Source organism: Centruroides vittatus, unplaced genomic scaffold (assembly GCF_030686945.1).
Source record: "Centruroides vittatus isolate TY-2023 unplaced genomic scaffold, ASM3068694v2 scaffold_3293, whole genome shotgun sequence".
Lineage (NCBI taxonomy): Eukaryota > Metazoa > Arthropoda > Arachnida > Scorpiones > Buthidae > Centruroides > Centruroides vittatus.
In genome coordinates, this window is record NW_027122702.1 from 467,140 (window position 1) to 489,514 (window position 22,375).

A 22,375-nucleotide genomic window follows, 5' to 3' on the forward strand; every position below is an offset into this window, starting at 1 on the left:
ATCTCGGTGTACTCTATCTCTCCTGAAATTTTGTAACCGCTGTACTGATATACCCTGTAGATGAAAAGAACAAAAACTACAGTTTCATGTTTACAGTAAACAATGAAAATAAACTTATATATGTATATTTCATTGACATTTTTACATTTATAATTTTAATGTATTAATATTTAGTGCATTAGAGGATTGATATACAAGAGAATAAAATCAGCATTTAATATTGTTTTATCTTAATATGGATGAAAATCTTCTAACTTGAAAATTCTTTTAATAATATTTTACATTGTACTTCAATATTACTATTATTAATATAAAATGGATTTCTGCACTGTAGAGTTTAAAAAGCAAATAAATCAAAATAATGATGATTTCATCTTTTGTTCTGATTCTGTTAGCAAAAAATGGAAAGTAATGTTGTGTGTAAATGAAGAAATATATTTAAAGCTCAAGCTAGAGCTATATTTTAAAATAATTATATCTATTTAAAATGTAGCTCCAGCCTGAGCTACATTTTAAATAGATATAATTATTTTAGTTGTCAAAATTTGTTCTGTAACAATGTGAAAAGCAATTAGAATGTAACTTATAGGATGAGAATTATCATGTTACATGTTTTAATTGTCAACAAAACTGATTGACTATCATCAAAAATGACTTTTAAATTATACATATTTATAATTGAATATTACAGGTATTCCTCACTTTACGATCGAGTTTTGTTCTGACAACTACGATGTTAAGCAAATTGGTCGATAAGCGAGGAACTTGCGCCGGGAATATAGGATCGTTATAACATTATACAAATTATGCAACAAACTTCAGATTTATTCATAAAAAGACTATTATAGTACGCCATTAGCCTATTATATTATGCTTAGTGTGCATGTCACCATTCACCACTAACCGACACTCAAGCTGACAGAGGGGATTCCCTGAATTGCAGGTTGAAACTCAATTTGTCATAAGTGCGAGTGGTCATTAAGCAGATAGGTTGTAAAGTGAGGAATACCTGTATATATGCAGTGCTCTTTTTCTAAAAAAATTACTGCCAGTATGTATATATGATGACTGAATATATGAAATTGTTTTTACTCAGCAACTGCCAGTATTAAGTATTGGCTATAGATACTTTTTATGTTATCTGCTGGTATAGTGTACTGGCAAGTTCCAGCCGAAAAATAGTCCTCTATATAAATACAGTATATCACTATTAACAAAGAGAAGAGTATATATTTTATGTAATACTATAGATTTTCCAGTCGTAATAACTGATTCTTTAATTTTCTCTCTAGGAGAAATCAGTTTGTAACTAACTTTTTTTTTTGTTATAACTGAGTTATCAAAATACATAAATTTGATTATACATATATTAGATCAGATTTCAAGAATCTTTGTCAAATATTCATTTTGAATTTGAACATAAATATACTGTATATTATATATATATATATAATTTTAATAAAATAAATAGGAAAAAATTATATATATGTTAAAGAAAGATATTTTTTTTTATTTGGAGTATGCAAACAGAAGAGAGTAGAAAATGATTATTGAATCTTGCATTTGCATTTTAATTTTTTTCTTACCTTAATTTATTTTAAGGCATACAAAGTATTATGATTCAAATGGCAAGATGTCATACTAATTGTCCTTCACATGCACAAATGATTGTTATAGAATATTTTATTTGTTTTGGACTATTGCCAAAAGTTTTGATTATATTTTATCTAGTAATGTTAAATTGATGTGCTCTACTTTTTAAAATCTGATTTAGACCTTTTTTCTTGTAATTCCTATTTCTAATCATCATGTATTTAAAATGAATAATTTTAAATAAATATATAATTTTGGATGATGAAAGAAGAATAAATTAATAAAAAATTTTAAAAAATCTTTATAATTTTAAAAGTTTGGTAATTGTTAAATTTTCATTTAAGTTTTTCTATATCCTTAAGTATAGAAATTAGCAGGAAAAACATTTTTCATACTATTTGAAATATATATTACCTTATATATTTTGATATTATTGATTGAAATTAATTTAAGTAAGATATTTAATTGCATATTATGTTAATTTTATCATAACAACAGGAAGAAGCTGAGTTGGAATTTGTGAAGATTCATGCTCCATGGGAAGTATTAAGCCGTTATGGTGAAATTATGCAATTCAAGATGCCTATTAAAGAGGTTTTCTTTCATTTATTTTAGCTTTTGCATGTTTTTAAATTGGTTTTAAATCATGCTTAATCACTGATCAAATATTTTTATTACATTTGCATGCAAATATTAATAAAAGTAACCATTTGCAGATTGAAATAAAAAAAATAAAATTTAATATTTTAAAAAGTATGTTGTAATTTCAACAAGATTTTTGATACCATTGAGTAGTGAATGAGAATCAATGATTAAAAAATTATTATATGCACTGAATTAAATCCCTTAATTTGTTCTATAAATATTTGTACAAAATTTGAAAAAAAAAAAAAAATTAACAAAAATTCAAAAGTCATTTTTGAGATTAATTCTAATTATGAATTAAATGTAATATTTTATTTATGCATTAGATAGCATCCATAAGTGAATATCTTGCTTATATACTTTATTATTTTTTCTTTAGACATTTTATAATGTCAAACTAAGAACTGAACTTTAAACTAGTCAAAACAATATAAATTGTTTAGTAAAAACATTGTTTGAAATATTACAAAGAAAAATGAGTATTAAATATTTTATAATGAATAATAAATATTTGTTCATTAATATTTGAAAAAATAAACAAATGTAGGGCAAAGTTTATTATTTAGATTAAATATACTTTAGACTTCAAGCAGATGAATGGAATGTTTTTTAATGTGTAAGAATTATTCTATCTAAAATTGATTATATATTAAATAACATTTTATTAGAATTTTTGGACAACTGAAATTTAATAAATGCCTCACTCAGTGAATAAGTCTCTTTTTATTATAGTAAAATGAATGTGTAAGAAACAATAACTATATATTTCAATTATGAATTAAATAGATTATAAATTAAATATAATAAATTTTTGTTTAAGTTAATACTAAAGAATAGCCAAAACTTGTCCATAGTGAAGATTGAGGTAAAATTATGGTATTTAAATTTCAGAATAATTTTATAGTTTGTATTATAGCTTTGTTTTTCATATAGAAAACAAACTTGATTGATTTTGAGTGATGATATACAAAAAGATCAGTCATACAATATTATGATTCTCTATATACAAAAATGCATATGTTGTTTGTTTATTTAAGCTTGTAGTTACAATATAGCATAGCAATAATACTGAAATAAAGAGCAAATCTTAATAGGTTATATCTTTTATTAAAAATACTCCATGGTATGAATTCAGAAAACTCAAATAGAAAATTTTACAAAAATTTACAAAAAAAAAAAATTGTCATAATATCTAAGTATAATTAATTCAAAATACAAATATTATTAAGTAAATTTTAATTGAGTGATACCATATTTACAAAATTTAAAATAATAATAATTATAATAAATTAGAAATCAGAATTTAATTTTGTTTCTTTGCGTAATGTATACAGCATATAATCATAAAACTTATTGAAAGTATCTCTCTTAGCTTTAATATTAATCAATCAAATGTTTTGTTCTCAGATGCTAAGTTGTTCAAGCAATTGTAAATTTAAATAATAATAGCTATTTTGAAATGAAATATTTACAACTCTATCAATCACATTGTGAACATTAGATTATAAATCATATTAAATATTTTTATAATTGATGTTTTAAAACAATACATTACATAAAATTATTTGATAATTTCTTGAAGTGAGAAAAAGATGTTCAAAAATTATTGTAACACTTTTGAGATAACATTTATGAACTTATAGTTAATAACATATCATAAAATTTCATTTAATTTGAATAAACAGAATATGAATAAACTTTTCATAATAAAATTTCAATGCAAATGGTTACATCATTATTTTTTTAGAATTCATATATACATTTTTTATGTTTAGTTTTAAAAACATATTTCATATTTGCAGAATTAGAAAGATTATAATAATATCACAAGCAATGCATGGTATGTATTAGAACTAGCAATGTTTTTAAATATTTTAATCATAGCACATTAAATTTCATTTATTGCATTTGTTTTAGCTAATAATTTTTTTAAAAATGGTTTTAAAATTGTTTTAGAAAATAAAATATTTTATAATTTTAAATTTTTAATATTTTACACTAAATGCATGTTCCATTATTTATTTGCATGCTAACATAATAATTGTTCAACTAATCAATTTTTTAAAATTAGCACACTGGTACAATTTTTGTAATTTTTATAAAAGAATCAAAAATTTTTGAGTAAAAATTTCATAATTTATCATGTTATCAGGAATTTATAATAAAAATTAAAATTGCAAAATTATTCTTAGTAATTAATTAAAAAGATAAAAATGATCGCTTGTAATTGCGTGATATTTACAAATTGTGATTTATTAATTTTAGTTTAAATAAAAATATTGTAATTTCTTGAAAATATTTTATGATGTATAAAATTCTTTTTGAGAATGTTAAGAAAAAGGTTTTAAGATACTCCTTTTCAAATTATTAATTTAACTGTAATCAGATATTTAAGCTTTGATTAATTGGCTTTTACTTGAAATATGAATGATTGTTGTTTCTAGATAATCTGTTGTCATTTTCAAATTAAATGATTTACATTAGTAATCATTATAGAAAATTATTTAATTACAGTTACTACATAATGTAAAAATATTGTATTATTATAATATGATAATCATTTTATACAATTTATGATTATGAAAATCCTTAGTAACATAAGTGTAAATTGCAGGATGGCCAAGTAAAACTGATTCACTGATTGAATAATACCAGGTCACCTTAAATATCAAAGCATTGGTTATGCAAGTTTCCATAATATTTTGTGAATAAAACTAAATTTTCAAAGGGTTTGTCTAATTTTATTTTGTCTCATTTGTACTTTTTTTCCAATTTGTAGATTACAATAATTTATTCAATTGGTGAGAAAAACCAGTTTTACATGGGATATCCTGTACATAATTTTAGTGTATAGAGAAATATTTATAATAAAATCATACTCAGATTTTAAAGAAAATATATTCAAATATAATTAAGTGCATATAAAAGTAATATTAAAAATAACTTAATATTGAAAAATTAAAAATGGCTTTATAAAATATTACTATTCTTTGTATAATTAAACAGTTAATCAAACAGAATTTTTAAGCATATTTTAAATATTTTCAAACTACAAAACATTTATTAAAGTCAAATATAGATTTTTGAACTAACTTGAAAAAGCTTTTCTCTCTTAAAATATTTTATTGTAGAGAGTATTTTTTTATATTTCATACATTATTGAAGAATTTTGAACAAATTCAAAATTAAATTTACATACTGTAGATCAGTGTTTTCCCAAATTTTTTGGATTAGCAACATACTTCAAATTTAATAAGATTCCTGCAACACACAATAATTTTTAAAATAAAAATGTTTAAAATTTAAAGTAAATTACGATTGATTTTTAAAAAATTTTCAATCAATGGCATAAAGAGTTAGTATCAGTCTTTAAGCTGCTAAGCCACAATGCCTATAGAGTTGTATAGATGTACTCAACTTTTGCGAGGGGGATATGCTGATGCCACAAATTTTTCAACAGCTAGCATTTTGGTGAATATCATCATCTCCTTCTGGTTAGCCAATGTAAAAAGTTAAATGATAAATGAAATTTTAAAAGAGCTTATTCAAAATTTCAAAAAATATTTAATATTTTCACAACATACCTGAAACACTCTTGCAACAACAAGGCTGAGAAATACTGCTTTAGATTATATTTATAATCTCTACTATGTAAATTATTTTTAATTTAATATAAATATTGCGGTAATTGATTGTTAAATGTTGTTATTAAAAATTTATTCTGTTTAAGGATTTTCTTTGTCAGACTTAATCAGTGTCCTTTTCTTTAAAAATTACTGTCGGTATAATATATGGTGACTAAATGTGTAGAATTGCTTTTAGTGAGCAACTGCTGGTACCATTATTAATACTTTTTATGTTGTTTGCTGGTAAAGTATACCAACTTATTCTGACTGAAAATTTAGCTTTGGACTTACAAAAAAAGTTGATTTTTCTATTAGCAAACAATATTCCAGCATGCATCTGCTAACTTCTAAACTAATGAATGTAGATAGTAAAAACTCTTAATGGAAAATTATAATATATTTTCTAAAATGTTTACTAAAGATATGTATTCCTTAGAAATATTTAAAAGGAAATGTTAACAGTTAATTTAGCATTTTTTATGGATAATAATTTATGTACAAGTTGTGTTTCTAAATCATATAGTACATTGATAATTTAAGGTCTTATCATACAGGAAAAGTACAAGTCCTTGAATTATCAATGTACCCTATGATTTAGAAACACAAAATTTAAAAAACAGGAATCTTCAAGTAAATTATGTACAAGTTATTTGACTCATTTTATAAAATTATAAATTGAATCAGATTTCTTCTGTAAAATCATGTATAATAGATTACAGTATTTCAAAAAGTTTTGTATTTAATAAAAAAAATTAAACTAGAGAAAACATTATTTATATTTATATTGAGAATTAACATGAAATAGAAGTGTCATTTTCTGTGCATTTGCATTTAATATATAATTTATCAGTGAAATTTTCAGTGAAAATACATATATTTGTATAGTTGATTTCAAAGATAAACTGATCACAGTCTGTTTTTTACTTTAATTTATTTAAAACTTAATATTACATAATATATACATAATAAATAATTTTGATGACATTAAATGAGAGCCAATTTATAAAAATGTAGCAATAATGTTAACAAAATAATCTTAATAAAATTCTGATATTATTATTATTTAATTATTCATTATTATATTAAATTTATAATTCTTTATTAAAATAGCCTGCTGATTTTGATATCTCCAAATGTTATAAAGATAAGCCAATTCGACATGCCAGCATTCAAGCTCATTTCTCACTTGAACCATATTTAAATTTTGATAAAAGGAAAAGGCTAACACTTGTTTTTAGTAGGAGCAAAGAATATTTGTATGTTTGTTTGCTTTTAAAATTGTAAAATTAAAAATATACATTTTAAAATGTATTTTTTCCTCTTAGATTTGCAATTCCAGAGCGAAAAGAAGACTTATTTAATCCTGCTCAACGATCTCAAATTATTGAATTTATATTAAAACGGAAACGTTTTACTCAGGATCCTGCTGATGTTTTTGGATTTGGTAAATAATGTTATTTAGCAACATACTTTATATTTATCGGAGATTGACTTAAATATTGAATTTTAACAGGTATAAAAAAGTTATTGGCTGATGGAGCTTATCTTGCTTCTTTTCCTTTGCATGAGGTTTGAAATTTTTAAATTATTGTTAAATATTTATATACATGATTCAAAAATAAGTTAATTTTTTAATACTAAAGCATATTTAAATTAATTTTTAATAATCTTTTTACATATTCCTTTCATTATTTATAAATTTTAATGTTGTGCAATGCTTAATATATAATTACACATTAAAAAAAATAAACAAACATTTAAGCAAGCAAATGTTTGTTTAATCACTTTACAGTTTTAAAAACTGAAGAATTGTATTCACATATATTGATGACCTAATATGATGTCTAATGTCCAAAAATTCAACTTCTTTGTACATGAAACCATGTTGTAAGAAGAATTCCTTTCTGCAATATGTACAAACAAGCCAAATCACATAGCAGTCATTGTTTATCAAGTTACCATTCATCCTACTCAGACATCTATTGTCTATTTTGTTCTTGTTTTTTCCATATCAAGACTTTTTCCTCTAAGGCATATCAATACACTCAAGGGTTAAACTGTGTTTATACAATGGTAAGTGCATAAGCATGGCTGGCAAAACATTTAAAAAATAACCAATTGATTTTGAATTGTGCTGTTAATTTCAATTTAACTAAGCAGCTTATGAAAATAAAAGCAGCATGATTTAAAGAGACTGGATGTCAGGTTACAATTAGCAGTGGCATTTTTTTGTATCAACTTATGAAAACAATATACTTGTATTGTACAACTCTAAACATGTTCTTTTACTGTTGAGAACTTTCTTTTTAAGAGAATTGAATAGAAATAATTTTTCAAGTTTTATAGCAACTGAGTTTGATTATTTTGAAGAATAAAATTCTATTCTTAATTTTAGTATATTTTGACATCATCTTCATAAATCAAATCTGTTTCTTCTAATATACCAATATGAGAAATTTTTGCCAAATGGTTTTTGCTGTTGAAAAATTAGAATAATAATAATCACAATTAAAGTTTATCAAGTACATTAAATATTTTATACTAGATACATTTTTTATTTTCAGGGAATTTGTGATGACAACACTGACATAAATAATCCTAGATTATTTCTTTTAAAAAATTGGGCAACTGTTCGTTGCATATTTAAACAACAACCTTTAGATGAAATAAGGTTAGTATAATTATTATTATCATTTTTATATTGCAATTTTTAAATAAAAAAATATACATAATACAGTAGCTCCTCATTATATCATGCATTTGAATATTTTGCACACCAACAACTGCCGTAAATAATCAGGCTAAATTTTATGGCAGTTGTTGGTGTATTGGCTTATCGAGTTTTGTTTGATGTTTGTTTGAATATTTTGCACATTTTTGTCTTTCAAATGTAAAAACACTAGTCAATAATTTTTAAGAAATTTGTTGCCCTTGAATTTCTACTGGCAGACAGAGGCAAGATATTGCCATACAGAAAGTGCTTAGTCAGGATTAAGTGGAGAAGAGGAAGGGGGTTGAAGAGGTAGCATGGAGATAGTGAAAGAAGGAAATATAGGTTCCTTATGCTTGACAGAACATTGTAGTTGGCATTCCTCTAGTCTTTCTATAAGCCAAGGAGCTTAAGGCTTAGGCATGTCTGTGAGATCTCTCCCAAAGGATTCCTCCACAAGACTAAACCAAAGATCTGACATTGCAAACATACCCAACTGGGAGAATGTATCTGCAAAGCTAGACAGAGCTTGAGATGACAGGAAGAATTTAACTACCTATCTATCTCATAACTAAGAAAAACTAGAGAAAACTGATCAAACAGAATAGAACAAAATTTAAGTGCTAGACCTGACTAAGTTCAACTAAATAAGAACTAATTACAAACTAAGGAATAAAACTACTTACTGACTAAAAGTAAACTAACTAATACTACATGAGAAAGATGATTAAACACACCAACAGAATATAAGATTATTAACTAAATACAAGCTAGAAAAAACTGCAAAATACAACAAACAGTAGAAAGGAAGGAAGGACATACCCTCCACAACCTATTGCAACAGTAGCAGCTGGAAGCAGTCCAAAAATAGAGAAACCATTAAATATAAAAACCCAAACTAATGCAAAATTAATAAGGGAACCAAGAACTAACAAAATACAAAGAAGCACTAAACTAATATAACCCCATCTAACTAAGCACTAGTCTAACCAAACTAGTCTTTGTTTTAGCTGGAGGTGTTAGTACCGCCAGCTAAAACAAAAGGCAGAAAAACTAAATAACAACTAGAAATAAGACAACAGAAAGAGCACCTGAATTTCTACTGCCAAAGAAATATTACCTTATCCCAATCATTGATCTTGAAATTACCATCCAACCTACAAAGAAAGCAAGTCTGATGGAAGTCAAAAATAGACAAAATAAGTGGATAGATACATCATGACATTGCATATATTGCTCATTTCATTTGTCTCCAAACATATATGATATAACTAGGGACTATTGTATTTTTGTAATTGAAAAATAATTGGAAAATAATATATATTTCTTTTAATAAATTTTAGATGCTATTTTGGAGTTAAAATTGGATTATATTTTGCATGGCTAGGATTTTATACTTACATGTTAACTTCTGCTTCAATAGTAGGAATTCTCTGCTTTATATATGGATGTATAACTCTTAACAAAAATGTTCCCAGGTTCGTATTGTAAATTTAATTTTTTACTAAAAATTTTATATAGCATGAAGATTCATAAAATATAATTTATTTAATAGTAAAGAAATTTGTGGAATTATGAGTAATGTAACAATGTGCCCTTTATGTGAAGATGAATGTCGATACTGGAAACTTGGTGAATCTTGCAATGCAGCTTCTCTTATTTATTTGTTTGATAATGCAGCTACAACTTTCTATGCAGTATTTATATCTATTTGGGGTATGAATTAATTCAATTATTTTGTTTCATTCATTACAAATTTTTTTATTTATTCATTATTTCATTTTATTTAATAATATGATTGTGATATTAAATAAAATGAAAAGTATAATTTTAATAAAACCATTTCACATTTCAGTTTATATCATCATGATATTTTTAATAATAAAGGTTTCATGTTTTAAGAACTGAAGTTTATTAGGTTTTATCATATAAATTTAAAATTATCAATTAAAAAATCTTAAATTATTGTTCAGCTATTGATTTAGTTTAAAAAATATATTAATCGATATTGTAATAATTAAGAAATGTCTATATTAAAACCATAATATGAATTTATGTATTCAGGAAAGTTTACAAAAATACCAAATACTTTATGCCTCAAATCTTACAAAGACTAAATATTATTTTTCAAGTATTCCATAAACAGAAATTAATAATTGAGGACAAACTTGGACATTTTGTAAAATTATAACATACAATGCATTCAAAAATTAAACACTTTTTTACATGTAAACAATTGTTGCATAGTTAATGTAGTTTTATGCACTTTTCTGTTTTAAATAAAAACATATATATTTTAAAACTGTCAGTTTAGGTAAAAGTTTCAGACATCACATCTAAAATTGACAGTTTTTAAATTATATATAACTCTTCAGGCAGATGCACATGTAATGCATTAAAAAACAACAAATTTTCTAAAATGATTACCATCTGTTGTGACAACATTGTTTGACAGTCTGGTGTAATTAGACACTAATGTGGTATTTGTAATATTGTCACACTTCTGACAGCTACTAGAAACATTGATTTTCATGTGATTTGATGTTTATAAAATTAATACCTTGTGATCTTTTTATGTGCTGTAAAATTTAAAAGTAGATTTTGACATAAAAAAACTTAGAAATACCTCATAAACATGTATTAATTCCTTAAATTGTTTTCTTTTCTTACCAAAATAAGAAAATAATTTTAAAATACAGCACTTAAATAAGCAAGCAGTCATTTTAATCTTGAATTTTTATGTCAAGTGCACAGTAAAAAACAAAACATCACTTGCTGCATATGGCTAATCTTCCACAGGTGGCATTGCAATTTCAGTATTTACTCTTCCTTTCCAGTTACATGCTTTATGGTAATCTCTGGTAAAGTCAGTATCATATGCTTTACTCATTATACATTCAATAAAAATCTTACCAACAGATAATAGTTATTTAATTTTGTAAGAATCATGTGTTTCAGTTCTTAAAATGGCTTATTTTTAGTATTTTGAGAATATAAACGTATTATATTTAAACAGAATGCTTTAGTTTTTAACAGATATAAAGAAAATTTGATTTGTCTTAAAATGTCATTTTTGATTTTTGAGTGTTATGATTTTTCTGAAAATTTATGTATGTAATTAATGTAAATGATGAAGATTAATTTAACTAACTCCTTAATACATTAAAAAAGTGTCTAGTTGGTACTTGTAACTATGGTTTATCTTATTGTTTTAAAATTATCTAAATTATTTTAAATGTAGAAGCTAAAATATTAAAATACCTAAAATTGAATGTTATTTATAATTTTATTTAATTTCATTAAAATAAAAAACAAACAATAAAAACTTTTTCTTACATAATATATATATAAAAAAAATGCCTAAAGAATTCTATTAGGTATAAAAATAATTTATTTTATCAAAATTTATTTATTAATTCTAATTAACATAACAGAAAATTTATTAATTTGATTAAATGATTGATTTATTATCCAGTTTAAATTAAGTTTTATGATGCATTCTTTTTTATATAACAGAAAAATTGTACAATCTTATTTTATGGAAGCTGTGCAATCAATAAATAATGAATAAATTAATCTGTAAAAATTTATAAAACTATTATGATATTTCTGCAGAAAAACTTGTATAATATAGTTATGTCAAATAATAAAATCTTTATTAATATTAATTTATTAAATGTTTAGTTTATGTTCAATTATACTTTTATAGTTATAATACAGAAACATTTCAAATAATTGACTGAATACTGAATTATAGAATTAGTAGTATTATCATAAACATCATTCATTTTCTAGTAAACATTCTTTTAGAAGTTTTTAATTTAAAAAAAATTTGAAATTAATTAGGAACTGTATTTTTGGAATTATGGAAAAGATATTCAGCACGAATAACATATCGTTGGGATCTTGCAGGATACGACAGTACAGATGTAAAATTATTTCAGTAAATTTTCAAAATTTTATTTGATATTTAAATATAATAATAAATTTATTATTAAACTTTAGGAACACCCCCGACCAGAATATCTTGCCAGACTTGCTGATGCAAAAAAGAAATTAAATGTTGTTACTGGAGTAAGTGTTAGTTATATTAATATTTTTTATGTTTAAATACTTAAATCACATATCTTTTATATGTGACTTAAGTAATAATTTTTATGAAATAAAATCAAAAATATTTAAAATTTTTAACTGTCATTAAAAATATAAATCTGAATTTTTAAGTGTAGATAACATTGTCTCAGAAATGAATCTTCAAAGCATTATGGTACTTTAAAAATCATGATTAAATGTAAATTGATATTTATCAAAAATTGCAAACAGTACTTAGAAACCAAATTTTAAAACATTTTCATACCTTATAATATAATATTAGATCTTTGACTTCATGTAAAAATAGAAATTATATTTCAGTACATTTAATATATACTGTATATAAAGTTATGTAAGTTATAATTTTTTTTAAATTATTGTTTGGCATAAATTATTAAAATGATTATTAACATTAATAATGATTACAGAAATAATATATTTATTTTCAGTATTATTAAAACTTTTTAAAATTTGGTTGAAAAATTATATACAAACTAAAATATAAATTTTATAATAATTTTCATCTAAAATAAATCTTTTTATCTGAGAAAGATTATTAAGAAGAAAGTAACAGTATCAAAAAATCAATTAAATTTTGAATTACAATACTTGAAATAACTAAAATGTAAGTTTATGTTGATAATTCCTTATGATGTTTTTGTCTTCTTTAAAAGTTTATTTCATTTTAATAAATATTTTCTTTTAATTTCAATAGATACTTGATTTTCCAAATATATAGGGTAGGAAAGTAAGTCACTTAACACCCTTGCTTCAGAATATAGAATGTATCCAAAGTTAATTCACTCATATCAAGAACACATTAAACCAAAAGGAAAACAGATTGATGCGTGTTACATACACAGCCACCATCTTGAATGCAACTCCAAAACTGTAAATGGGAAGGGGGTCATGTCACACATCATTTAGGGTCAGAATTTCACAATGAATTGATTGCTGAAAGATTTTATTGACCTACCTTGAACAGTTAGAGTTATGCATGTTACATGATGTGCTCAACATTCTTTGGGTACATTATATATTCTGAAGCCAGGGGTATTAAGTGACTTTCTTTCCCATTCTGTACATGAAAAACACAAAAATTCAACTACTTGCATAAATTAATAAACATTTTCAAATTAAAAAACATGTATGCTCTAATTATATGAATAACACAAATATGACAAGGAAAGTAGACATTTAAAACAACTAAAACAAATATATATTAAAATAGTAACTAATATACTAAAAATATAATATAACCAAACAAAATACCTTTATTGAGTGCAACTATGTAACAATAAAATAAATTTACTTAATATTTGATATTATTTCATCTTGTCATTTGTTACAGCTATGAATTTTTTAGTTTTTCACAAAATTTATATTTTTATTTTAAATATTAACAAAAGCAATATGCTCTATAAAATATATAAAAGATAAAGATAAATTTAAAACAATGGGGTTGGTTGTATATATATATTTAGTCAAAACCCGTTTTTAGTTAGAATGCGTTTTAACTAGTTGAAACTAGTTTATACTGGATGTCTTTGTTAAAACCCTGGATGGTTAAAACTGGATGGGTTTTAACAAAGACATCCAGTATAAACTAGTTTCAACTAGTTAAAACGCAGCCTAACTAAAAACTTGTTTTGACTGTAACATATAGAGTGATTCGGGGTAAGATGGTAAGCAGGGGAAGATGCCTACTTTTTGATATTTTCAAACGGTGATAACAGATATTGTCATCTGTTTGTATGATGAATCGTTGGGCCAATATTGAGTGTGGAAAGCTGTAGTTGGCTACCGTTACCTCATTTTCCACATCCAAGAAGAATAAAAGCAAGATAAGAACGAAGTTTTTGTTGTGAAATGTTTCTAGAATCATTTTAAAACTAAAAGTTAAAATAGAATTTATTAAAAATTGCAAGAAACAATTAATGTGTTTTGTAGTTAAGGTTCTAAAGCAATGGTTCTTAACCTTTTAGTGATGAGGGACCATTTATCAAAATTTTTCTGTTGACATGGACCACGAGCTGTTTGGCAATAATATAAGTTCTTATAAGGTTGTTCTATAAATTAAACACGTATAAAATTATTTGGAACCAAGAATATTATATTATTTGCGAAAATGTTACATTAATTATATTATTTTAGTGCAATTTTTGTAACTGCATAGTGTTTACCAACTGCTGGATTCTTTGTTCAGTGCTACTCAAAGCCAAACGCGTGTCGGCACTGGCATCCAACCGATTTTGATGTTTATTTTTAATTATCAAAAGCACTGAAAATCCTTGCTCGCATAAATATGTGGTTGAAAATAAAGTTCGGTACCATAAATCAATTTCTTGAATTTTAGAGAAAGCAATTGCTTTTTGGCTCCAAAAATCTTCAAGATTAATTCCTGTCTCGAAAGTATCCTTGCAGTTACTATCATGTTGCATTTCAGTTAACTCTTCTTGTATTTCATTCGGCACCTCAGAAATGTTGACTATGAAAGGATTGCGGATCAGTTTCCGAATACCTTTGTCCTTGCAGTCAGGAAAATAGCGATTGAATTCATTTTTCAAGTTTTGCAAATGGAATGTAATGTTCTTTTGTATTTGTCCATTAATCTCAGCACACTGTCTGTCAACAATTGGGTTCAATGTATCAAACACAGAAAAATTCTTTCTTTCAACTTTGCTGATCAATAGGTTGATTTTAGTGATAAACGCACTGACTTTATCTTCAAATGCAAATATATTGCTAGTGCCTTCCAATTTCATATTTCCTGACACTTGCAGTTAAAGGTTCAATTTATTTAGTCGTGCAAAAAAATTCCACTAAATAAGCAAAATGTATTTGAAATTTGAACTGATAGAACTCGTCGTCTTCTATATATGTAATCGAGACGAGTTGATAATAATAATAATAAGAATAATCAGCGCAGAGCCCAAAAGGTTAGCAGTTGAAAGTTAAAATTTGGTATACAGTTAGGGTATGTCACGAGAACGCACACTAAAAAGGGATTTTTTGAAATTCCTTTCCACAGGGGGAGGACAGGATTAAATCTTCTATATACATTATTGAGACGTGAACGGTTAGGAGTTGAGTTGAAATTTGGTACACAGGGTACCAATTTAAGAAATTGTGTTACACCAAAGTGTTAAGTAACAATGATAGTGTTAAGTAACAATGGAGAACAAGAGAAAGTGACATGCAAGATTTACAGGCGCTGAAGAAAGAAAAAGAAAGAAAGAAAAAGAGTAATATGTTAGAACATATTCGATTTTCAAATTTAAACAGATTAATTCGGTTTTTCTCGACCCTTCTTCTTTAGAACATTCGATGAAAATCGAACGATATCTTTAGAACATTCGATGAAAATCGAACGATATAATCAGAACACGTCGTGAAAATCGAACAATATTACAACATTCGATTTTCAAATTCGACCTTTCTTTAGAAATACTTAGTTAGTTAATGAAATTACTCTTTTTCTTCTGTGATTATAACGTAATAATCTTAATCTTCTCTATCGTTACTTTTGCTCGAGCAACGCCGGGCCTACCTGCTAGTTTATTTAATAAATTTAGGATGACTTCACAAACCACTTCGGGTGCTTTCAGGGACCACCAGTGGTCCACGGACCACCGTTTAAGAACCACTGTTCTAAAGTTTCCATTGTGAGCTACCGCTGATCCCAATCAGACATGCTAGAACACATGACTCCACTAGGCATCTTAGCCTGACAAATGGAAAAGATGCCACATTTCTCTTGGGGTAACATGCTTATTTTTTGTTAATTGAATTCCAATATGCCTATTTTTAATAAATTTTTGTTTTCTCGTTTTATTGCAGGATATGCATAGAAATTATATAAGGACTTTTCAAAAAGGTTTTTTGACTGAAAAAAGCTTTCAGCTAGCTATAGAGCACGTTAGAATGGGCAGAAACTTAACAATACTTATACTGTGCTGTTATACTTACTATGAAGTACTTTGTGCTACATATGCAATAAATTAAATATGGTTAAGATATTCGAAAATTAATTTTATGCAATTATATTTGTAATCTTACTCTAATGGCATTTGGCATCTCACCCAGATACTTAGGGTGAGATGCCTAAAATGCCAGACAGTAAAAAAGTCGTCATTGCAAACACAATATACAATTATTTTTCATATACTCCAAAGTTTTATTTGAAAAACATGCTCAAGAATATGATATTTTCGTTAGAGGCCTCCAAAATCCAAATTATCGCTATAATTTCCTCCATAAGCATAATGTTCGGCATCTTCCACTGAATCACTATACATAACTATTTATTTCCCTCAAACACATTTATGTAGCTAAAATTAGTTTTAACTAATGTTAAAAGTTAAAACTAGTTTTATCTAAAATCAAAACATGTACAGCAGTAAATTAACTAGACAAAACCCATTTTGTCTAGTTAAAACTAGAATTTACTGCTAGTCAAAAATGAATTTGAGTTAAAACTAGTTTTAACTAGACAAAACGGGTTTTAACAAAGACATTTAGTATAAACTAGTTTCAACTAGTTAAAACACATTCTAACTAAAAACGGGTTTTGACTGTAACATGTATATATATACAACCAACACCATTGTTAGAATTATAATTTCTGATATATGTATATGTCAGAAATTATAATTCTAAAAATAAAAGCATTTTTAGAACAATTTATCAAGTAAATACAAACTCATTCTATTTTGACTTCAAGAGATTTATGACAGAGATTTACTAACAATCAATAAGTAAATATTTATTTTATGTTTTTTCTGAATCCATATGCATTTCACCTTGTTTTGGCCTCATCAGTGGATATAGAACGACTTTTTATTTACTTGATAAATTGTTCTAAAAATAGTTTTATTTTTAGAATTACAACTTCTGATAAATATGCTCTATGTGATTTATATGAAGTTAGTTAAAATAAATCATGCCACGGCAAGAGAAGACTATGGCTATTTCCATTTTGTTCATGCTGTCAATGTACTTGTGACAGAAGAATAATTATAATTTATAGTTTGCTACATTGTAACTTATAATGATTTTGTTGTAAAATATTATGTATTATATTTTACTCGTTTGATTATTATTTTTTTTTTATTACTTTCTTGGCATACAGTATGGTATTTTGATGACAACATTTGTTCTAATTCATTCTGTCAAAACAATTAGTAGAATAAATGATTTGGTTTATAATGAACAGTGGACTTAACAGTGGGCAATAGTTTTAATGAAAATAACATCAAATTTTAGAAATTATTTGTGCTTCTTTAAATATTTCAGATTAATATTCCATGCTTCATCAACACAAATATTGACAATGATTTGTACAATATAAAATCACTAATATTAGTTTGTGTAAATGATGAATGTTTAAGATTGAACTTGTAGAGATCATTTGGATTAGTTAACTATTATGAACACTGCTTTTTTTTTTATATGTTTTAATATGCATATAATGGAATTATTTCTGGAACTTGATTGCCAGAATTTGTATTTTCTGTTAATATTAAAAGTTGATGACTTAAAAGATTTATGTCAAGTAATTCTGAATTAAAATTTGTATTCAAATAGTAATGTCATTTAGTCTTGAACATTTTCTGTCAAACTTATTTTATCACATATAAACAATCAGATTTTAAACCCTTTAAAAGTTTTTTTACTCTTGTATTTTCAAATCAGTAATAGTTTGGTATAAAAATTTAAATAGCAAATTAAAAAATTTTTCTAATGTTGTTTCTTCAAATGTTATTAATATATAACAATTTTTTATTAAAATGTTTTTATAATGTAGATTTTTATATGATAATATGTATTGATAAAATTTTAATACATTTAAATTGTTATAAATTTATTTATCTGTAATTATTTTTTATGAATTAATATTAGTCAAATCTGTCATTAGAGATATTAATATATTTTGTCTAAATACATTAGATGTATGAACCTTATATTCCATTCTGGAGAAAGAGAGTTCCTTATACCCTGTTTTCAATGTCAATTGTCTTGCTACTGGTAAGTCAATTATATTTTTATAATTGAAATTTTGTTGTTTGGTTGAAACATTAAACAAACTTTACTTTTGTCTCAGGTTAGTATTGCAGTTGCAGCAGTTGTGGGAGTTATTCTTTATAGATTATCCCTTAGAGCAGCTCTTACTACTATTGGGGCTTCAGAAGATACTGTTACTCAGTTATCTGTTATAATAACTTCTATAACAGCTGCTCTTCTTAATCTTATATGCATCATGATATTCAATTGGGTAAAGTATAATGTTTTGAATTTTATTCCAAACAAAATTTTGATTTTGGATAATTATAAACAACTTACTTGTTACAGATATATTCAAAAATAGCAACATACTTAACAGAAATTGGTAAGCATTATTTGAAATTTATAATCAGTGAATTTTCAAACTGTTATGAACTTTGTTATTTATTTATTGATTGATTTTTTTTATTTTTACTAGAAATGCATAGGACTTTAACTCAGTTTGACAATAGCCTTACATTAAAGATGTTTTTGTTGCAATTTGTGAATTATTATTCATCAATATTTTACATTGCATTTTTTAAAGGAAAGTACGTGACTTATTCTTTATTTAATTTTAAATATTAAAATATTGGGGAATTTAATTTAATATTTACATTTTTTATTTATCTAGATTTGTAGGTCATCCGGGAGATTATGTTACATTTGTTGGTTATCGTCAAGAAGAAGTAAGTTTATTAAAATTTATTCTTTAAAAATGAATATCTTTATCATACAAAGTTTTATTTTATTTTTTCAGTGTGGTATGGGTGGATGTTTGATGGAATTGGCTATTCAACTAATAATTATAATGGTAGGAAAACAAGCTTTATTTTCTTTTATGGAAATGGCTATACCGTAAGTTTAATATTGTCTACATTTGTTATTTAAAAATTATTTTATTTTAATAATAATTGAAATTTTAATTATTTGCTAGTTGGATTTCTTGGCTCTATAAACAATGGCAAATAAGAGGTCGTCATCTCAAACATGTAATTGAAACAATTCACAATAGATGGGAAGAAGATTATACTCTTGTAGAATGGAAGACTGGTGACTTATTTTATGAATACCTTGAAATGGGTAATTTGAAACATTCATGATTTTTTGCGTATATATTTTGTTTAGTTTATTTTCCAATTGTATTGCATTAGATAAATAATACACAAAATGAGTTTACATCTATTTATAAATTTTATTTGATATTATTTAAACCATTAGTTAATATTATAAAATTAAAACTTTTATTAAATCTTAATCTTTAATTAATTATACCTAAAACCTAAGGCCACCCTCAGCCAAGGCAATGTAAAAAACTTGTACAGGAATATTGACTTTTTTATGAATAAGATGCTCCTGTATATAGGGCACAGCTTATAGCCAAGGTTTTAGGATACAACCCCAGAATGAAAACCAATAGGAAAAGAACAGCATCACTTCTGAAGCTGTTTGGGTGACACAATAAATTTTATGAATAAGTTTATAACCTTGAATAGGCTATGGCTTGTAGCCAAGGCTTTACAGTATTTTATTATTAATTTATCTTTATGGATTTTATATATTAAATTGTAAACTGAAAAGTTTTTCTAAAAACATAGTATATTTAATTTATTGCAAAAAAAAAAAAAAAATGTTATCCTTTGCAGTGTCTTACACTTAGTTTTTTCCTTGTCATCATTTTTCAACTTGTAACTTATGTATTCATTGTATATATTTTGTTTATTATCTTTTGATTTGTTAATAAATGCAATGCAGGCGCTTATGAGTCTTCCTACTTTACCATCTATCCTATCTTACTTTTTCTTCATCTTCCGCCTTCCTCAACTCTTCTCATCTTTCCTATCCCCTTTTCACACCCAGGCAATACCTATGAGTAGTCCTGGGTCTTCATCCCCTTTGTGTTACTGTTACTGTTACTGCAGTTTCTTACATATTTTATTTTCATTTTCTTCTGAGATATTTTTATTTCACACTAGGAAACATTTGAATTATCTGTATTCATATTTTTAATGAATTTTAGTGTCCTGGATTTTTAAATGTATTATTATTCTTTTACAATATTATCCAATCACTGGTGGACATTTTTTGTCTTTTATATAATTTTCTGAGACCATAGCCTCAAATGAAAGGTCAAGCTTCAGTTGTGTTTTAGATGAATTCCTGATGTGAAAAAAAAAGACAAGGGAAGATGCCATTTGGATTGTTTAAACTTATATTTTAATATTATTTGTTTATTTCAATATATCAAATTGTAATCCATTTATTAATTTTTCTCTATTTATAGAATATGTAAATGTTATATTTGAAGGATGAAATGCCACATGAATAATGTTTAAAAACTAAGGAAAACAGGAAAAAATAATTTTATAATAATTTCTATAATTCTAAAAATTTCAGTTTAAAAATGTTTGCTTTTTTTTATAACTTCATTAAATACAAAACAATAATTTATGAATTATATTTGCAGAATATATGAATGAGAACAACAAATGTTTTAATAGTATTGGGAGTTAGATAGTTCAATAAAATTGAGTTAAGTAGATAAATTTATGATTATTTTTAAGGAAGCTGAATAAAATACACTGAAAAAGAATTTTTAATTAAAAGAAAAGCACATATATAAAAAAAAAAGTAAAGAATGGAATAATTCCTTTGAAAAAGTTATTTTAGAGGAAAGGACTATCTTAAAACTCAAAATCGGGGGTGGCCAACAAGTCAATCGCGATCGACCAGTCGATCGCAAAGCCAATTTTGGTCGATCGCTCGCGATGTCTTGACTTAATGTGTTACACTTGTAACTGAACGTAACGCGCAAAAGCAACAATATGCATGCAGTTATGACTGGACTCGTAGAAAACACAACCATTTAGCTTGAATATTTGGTACTGTCATACGGTAACATCTTTTCTTTAGTATTAACATAATATTGATTACTAATAATAATAATTATCCACGGTGACAACTTTGAGTTTCAATTTTTCTTCTGTTTAAAATGTAAATACCTTTTCTCTATGTTTTAAATTAAATTGTGGTTTTTCTTACCTATCTGTTTACTTGATAAGTGAGCGTTTTCGGCAACAGACCTCTATATTTTTGGAAAATACGTCAACCGAGAAAAATATTCCAGTATCACCAAATGTAGCAAATATATTTATTCTTGTTTCGGATCTTCATACCTGTGTGAATCGGCATTTTCATACGTAAAGTTAACGAAGACCAAACAACATTCTGTCCTGACTGATTCCCATACTGAAGACTCGTCATTATTATCTTTGTCAGGATATACATTTAATTATGATTTTTTGGTTAGAGACATGTGAACTCAGTCCTCCCATTAATGTTAAGGTAATAAAATAAATTCTAAATCTGTCTTTATCTGTAGCTAATTTGAATTAATAAATATTGTTAATAATTACTCATGTTGTTTTAATTCCCCCGGACGTGAGTTTTTTGGCTTGTTAAACAATTATGTTGCTTTTTATATAGGTTCCAGTTTTACATAGGTATACAGGGTGTTCCAGTACGAGGTGCACTCCCGCGAGCTATTGATAGATTGGCAAAAAATAAGTCTAAAAATCTTATATCATTCTTTCATTATAAATTATCCTAGCCCAAAAAAAATTGTGAAAGTGAAATCTTGTAATCAAATTATCAGCCAACTGTGCAT

The 22,375-nt window shown here is 25.3% G+C and overlaps 1 protein-coding gene across 1 annotated transcript in view; it reads left to right on the top strand.

Annotated features, from left to right (window-relative positions):
• Positions 1 to 22,375, top strand: part of LOC136988321 (anoctamin-1-like) — a 42,141-nt gene that overhangs the window by 15,888 nt on the left and 3,878 nt on the right. The window contains exons 5-20 of the mRNA XM_067286194.1: positions 2,092 to 2,187; positions 6,975 to 7,120; positions 7,190 to 7,308; positions 7,378 to 7,433; positions 8,429 to 8,535; positions 9,918 to 10,052; positions 10,130 to 10,290; positions 12,421 to 12,503; positions 12,580 to 12,648; positions 18,616 to 18,693; positions 18,770 to 18,940; positions 19,018 to 19,054; positions 19,148 to 19,259; positions 19,343 to 19,397; positions 19,469 to 19,566; positions 19,646 to 19,791. Of these exons, the coding sequence (XP_067142295.1) occupies positions 2,092 to 2,187; positions 6,975 to 7,120; positions 7,190 to 7,308; positions 7,378 to 7,433; positions 8,429 to 8,535; positions 9,918 to 10,052; positions 10,130 to 10,290; positions 12,421 to 12,503; positions 12,580 to 12,648; positions 18,616 to 18,693; positions 18,770 to 18,940; positions 19,018 to 19,054; positions 19,148 to 19,259; positions 19,343 to 19,397; positions 19,469 to 19,566; positions 19,646 to 19,791 (1,669 nt within the window). The remainder of the gene's footprint in view (positions 1 to 2,091; positions 2,188 to 6,974; positions 7,121 to 7,189; positions 7,309 to 7,377; positions 7,434 to 8,428; positions 8,536 to 9,917; positions 10,053 to 10,129; positions 10,291 to 12,420; positions 12,504 to 12,579; positions 12,649 to 18,615; positions 18,694 to 18,769; positions 18,941 to 19,017; positions 19,055 to 19,147; positions 19,260 to 19,342; positions 19,398 to 19,468; positions 19,567 to 19,645; positions 19,792 to 22,375) is intronic.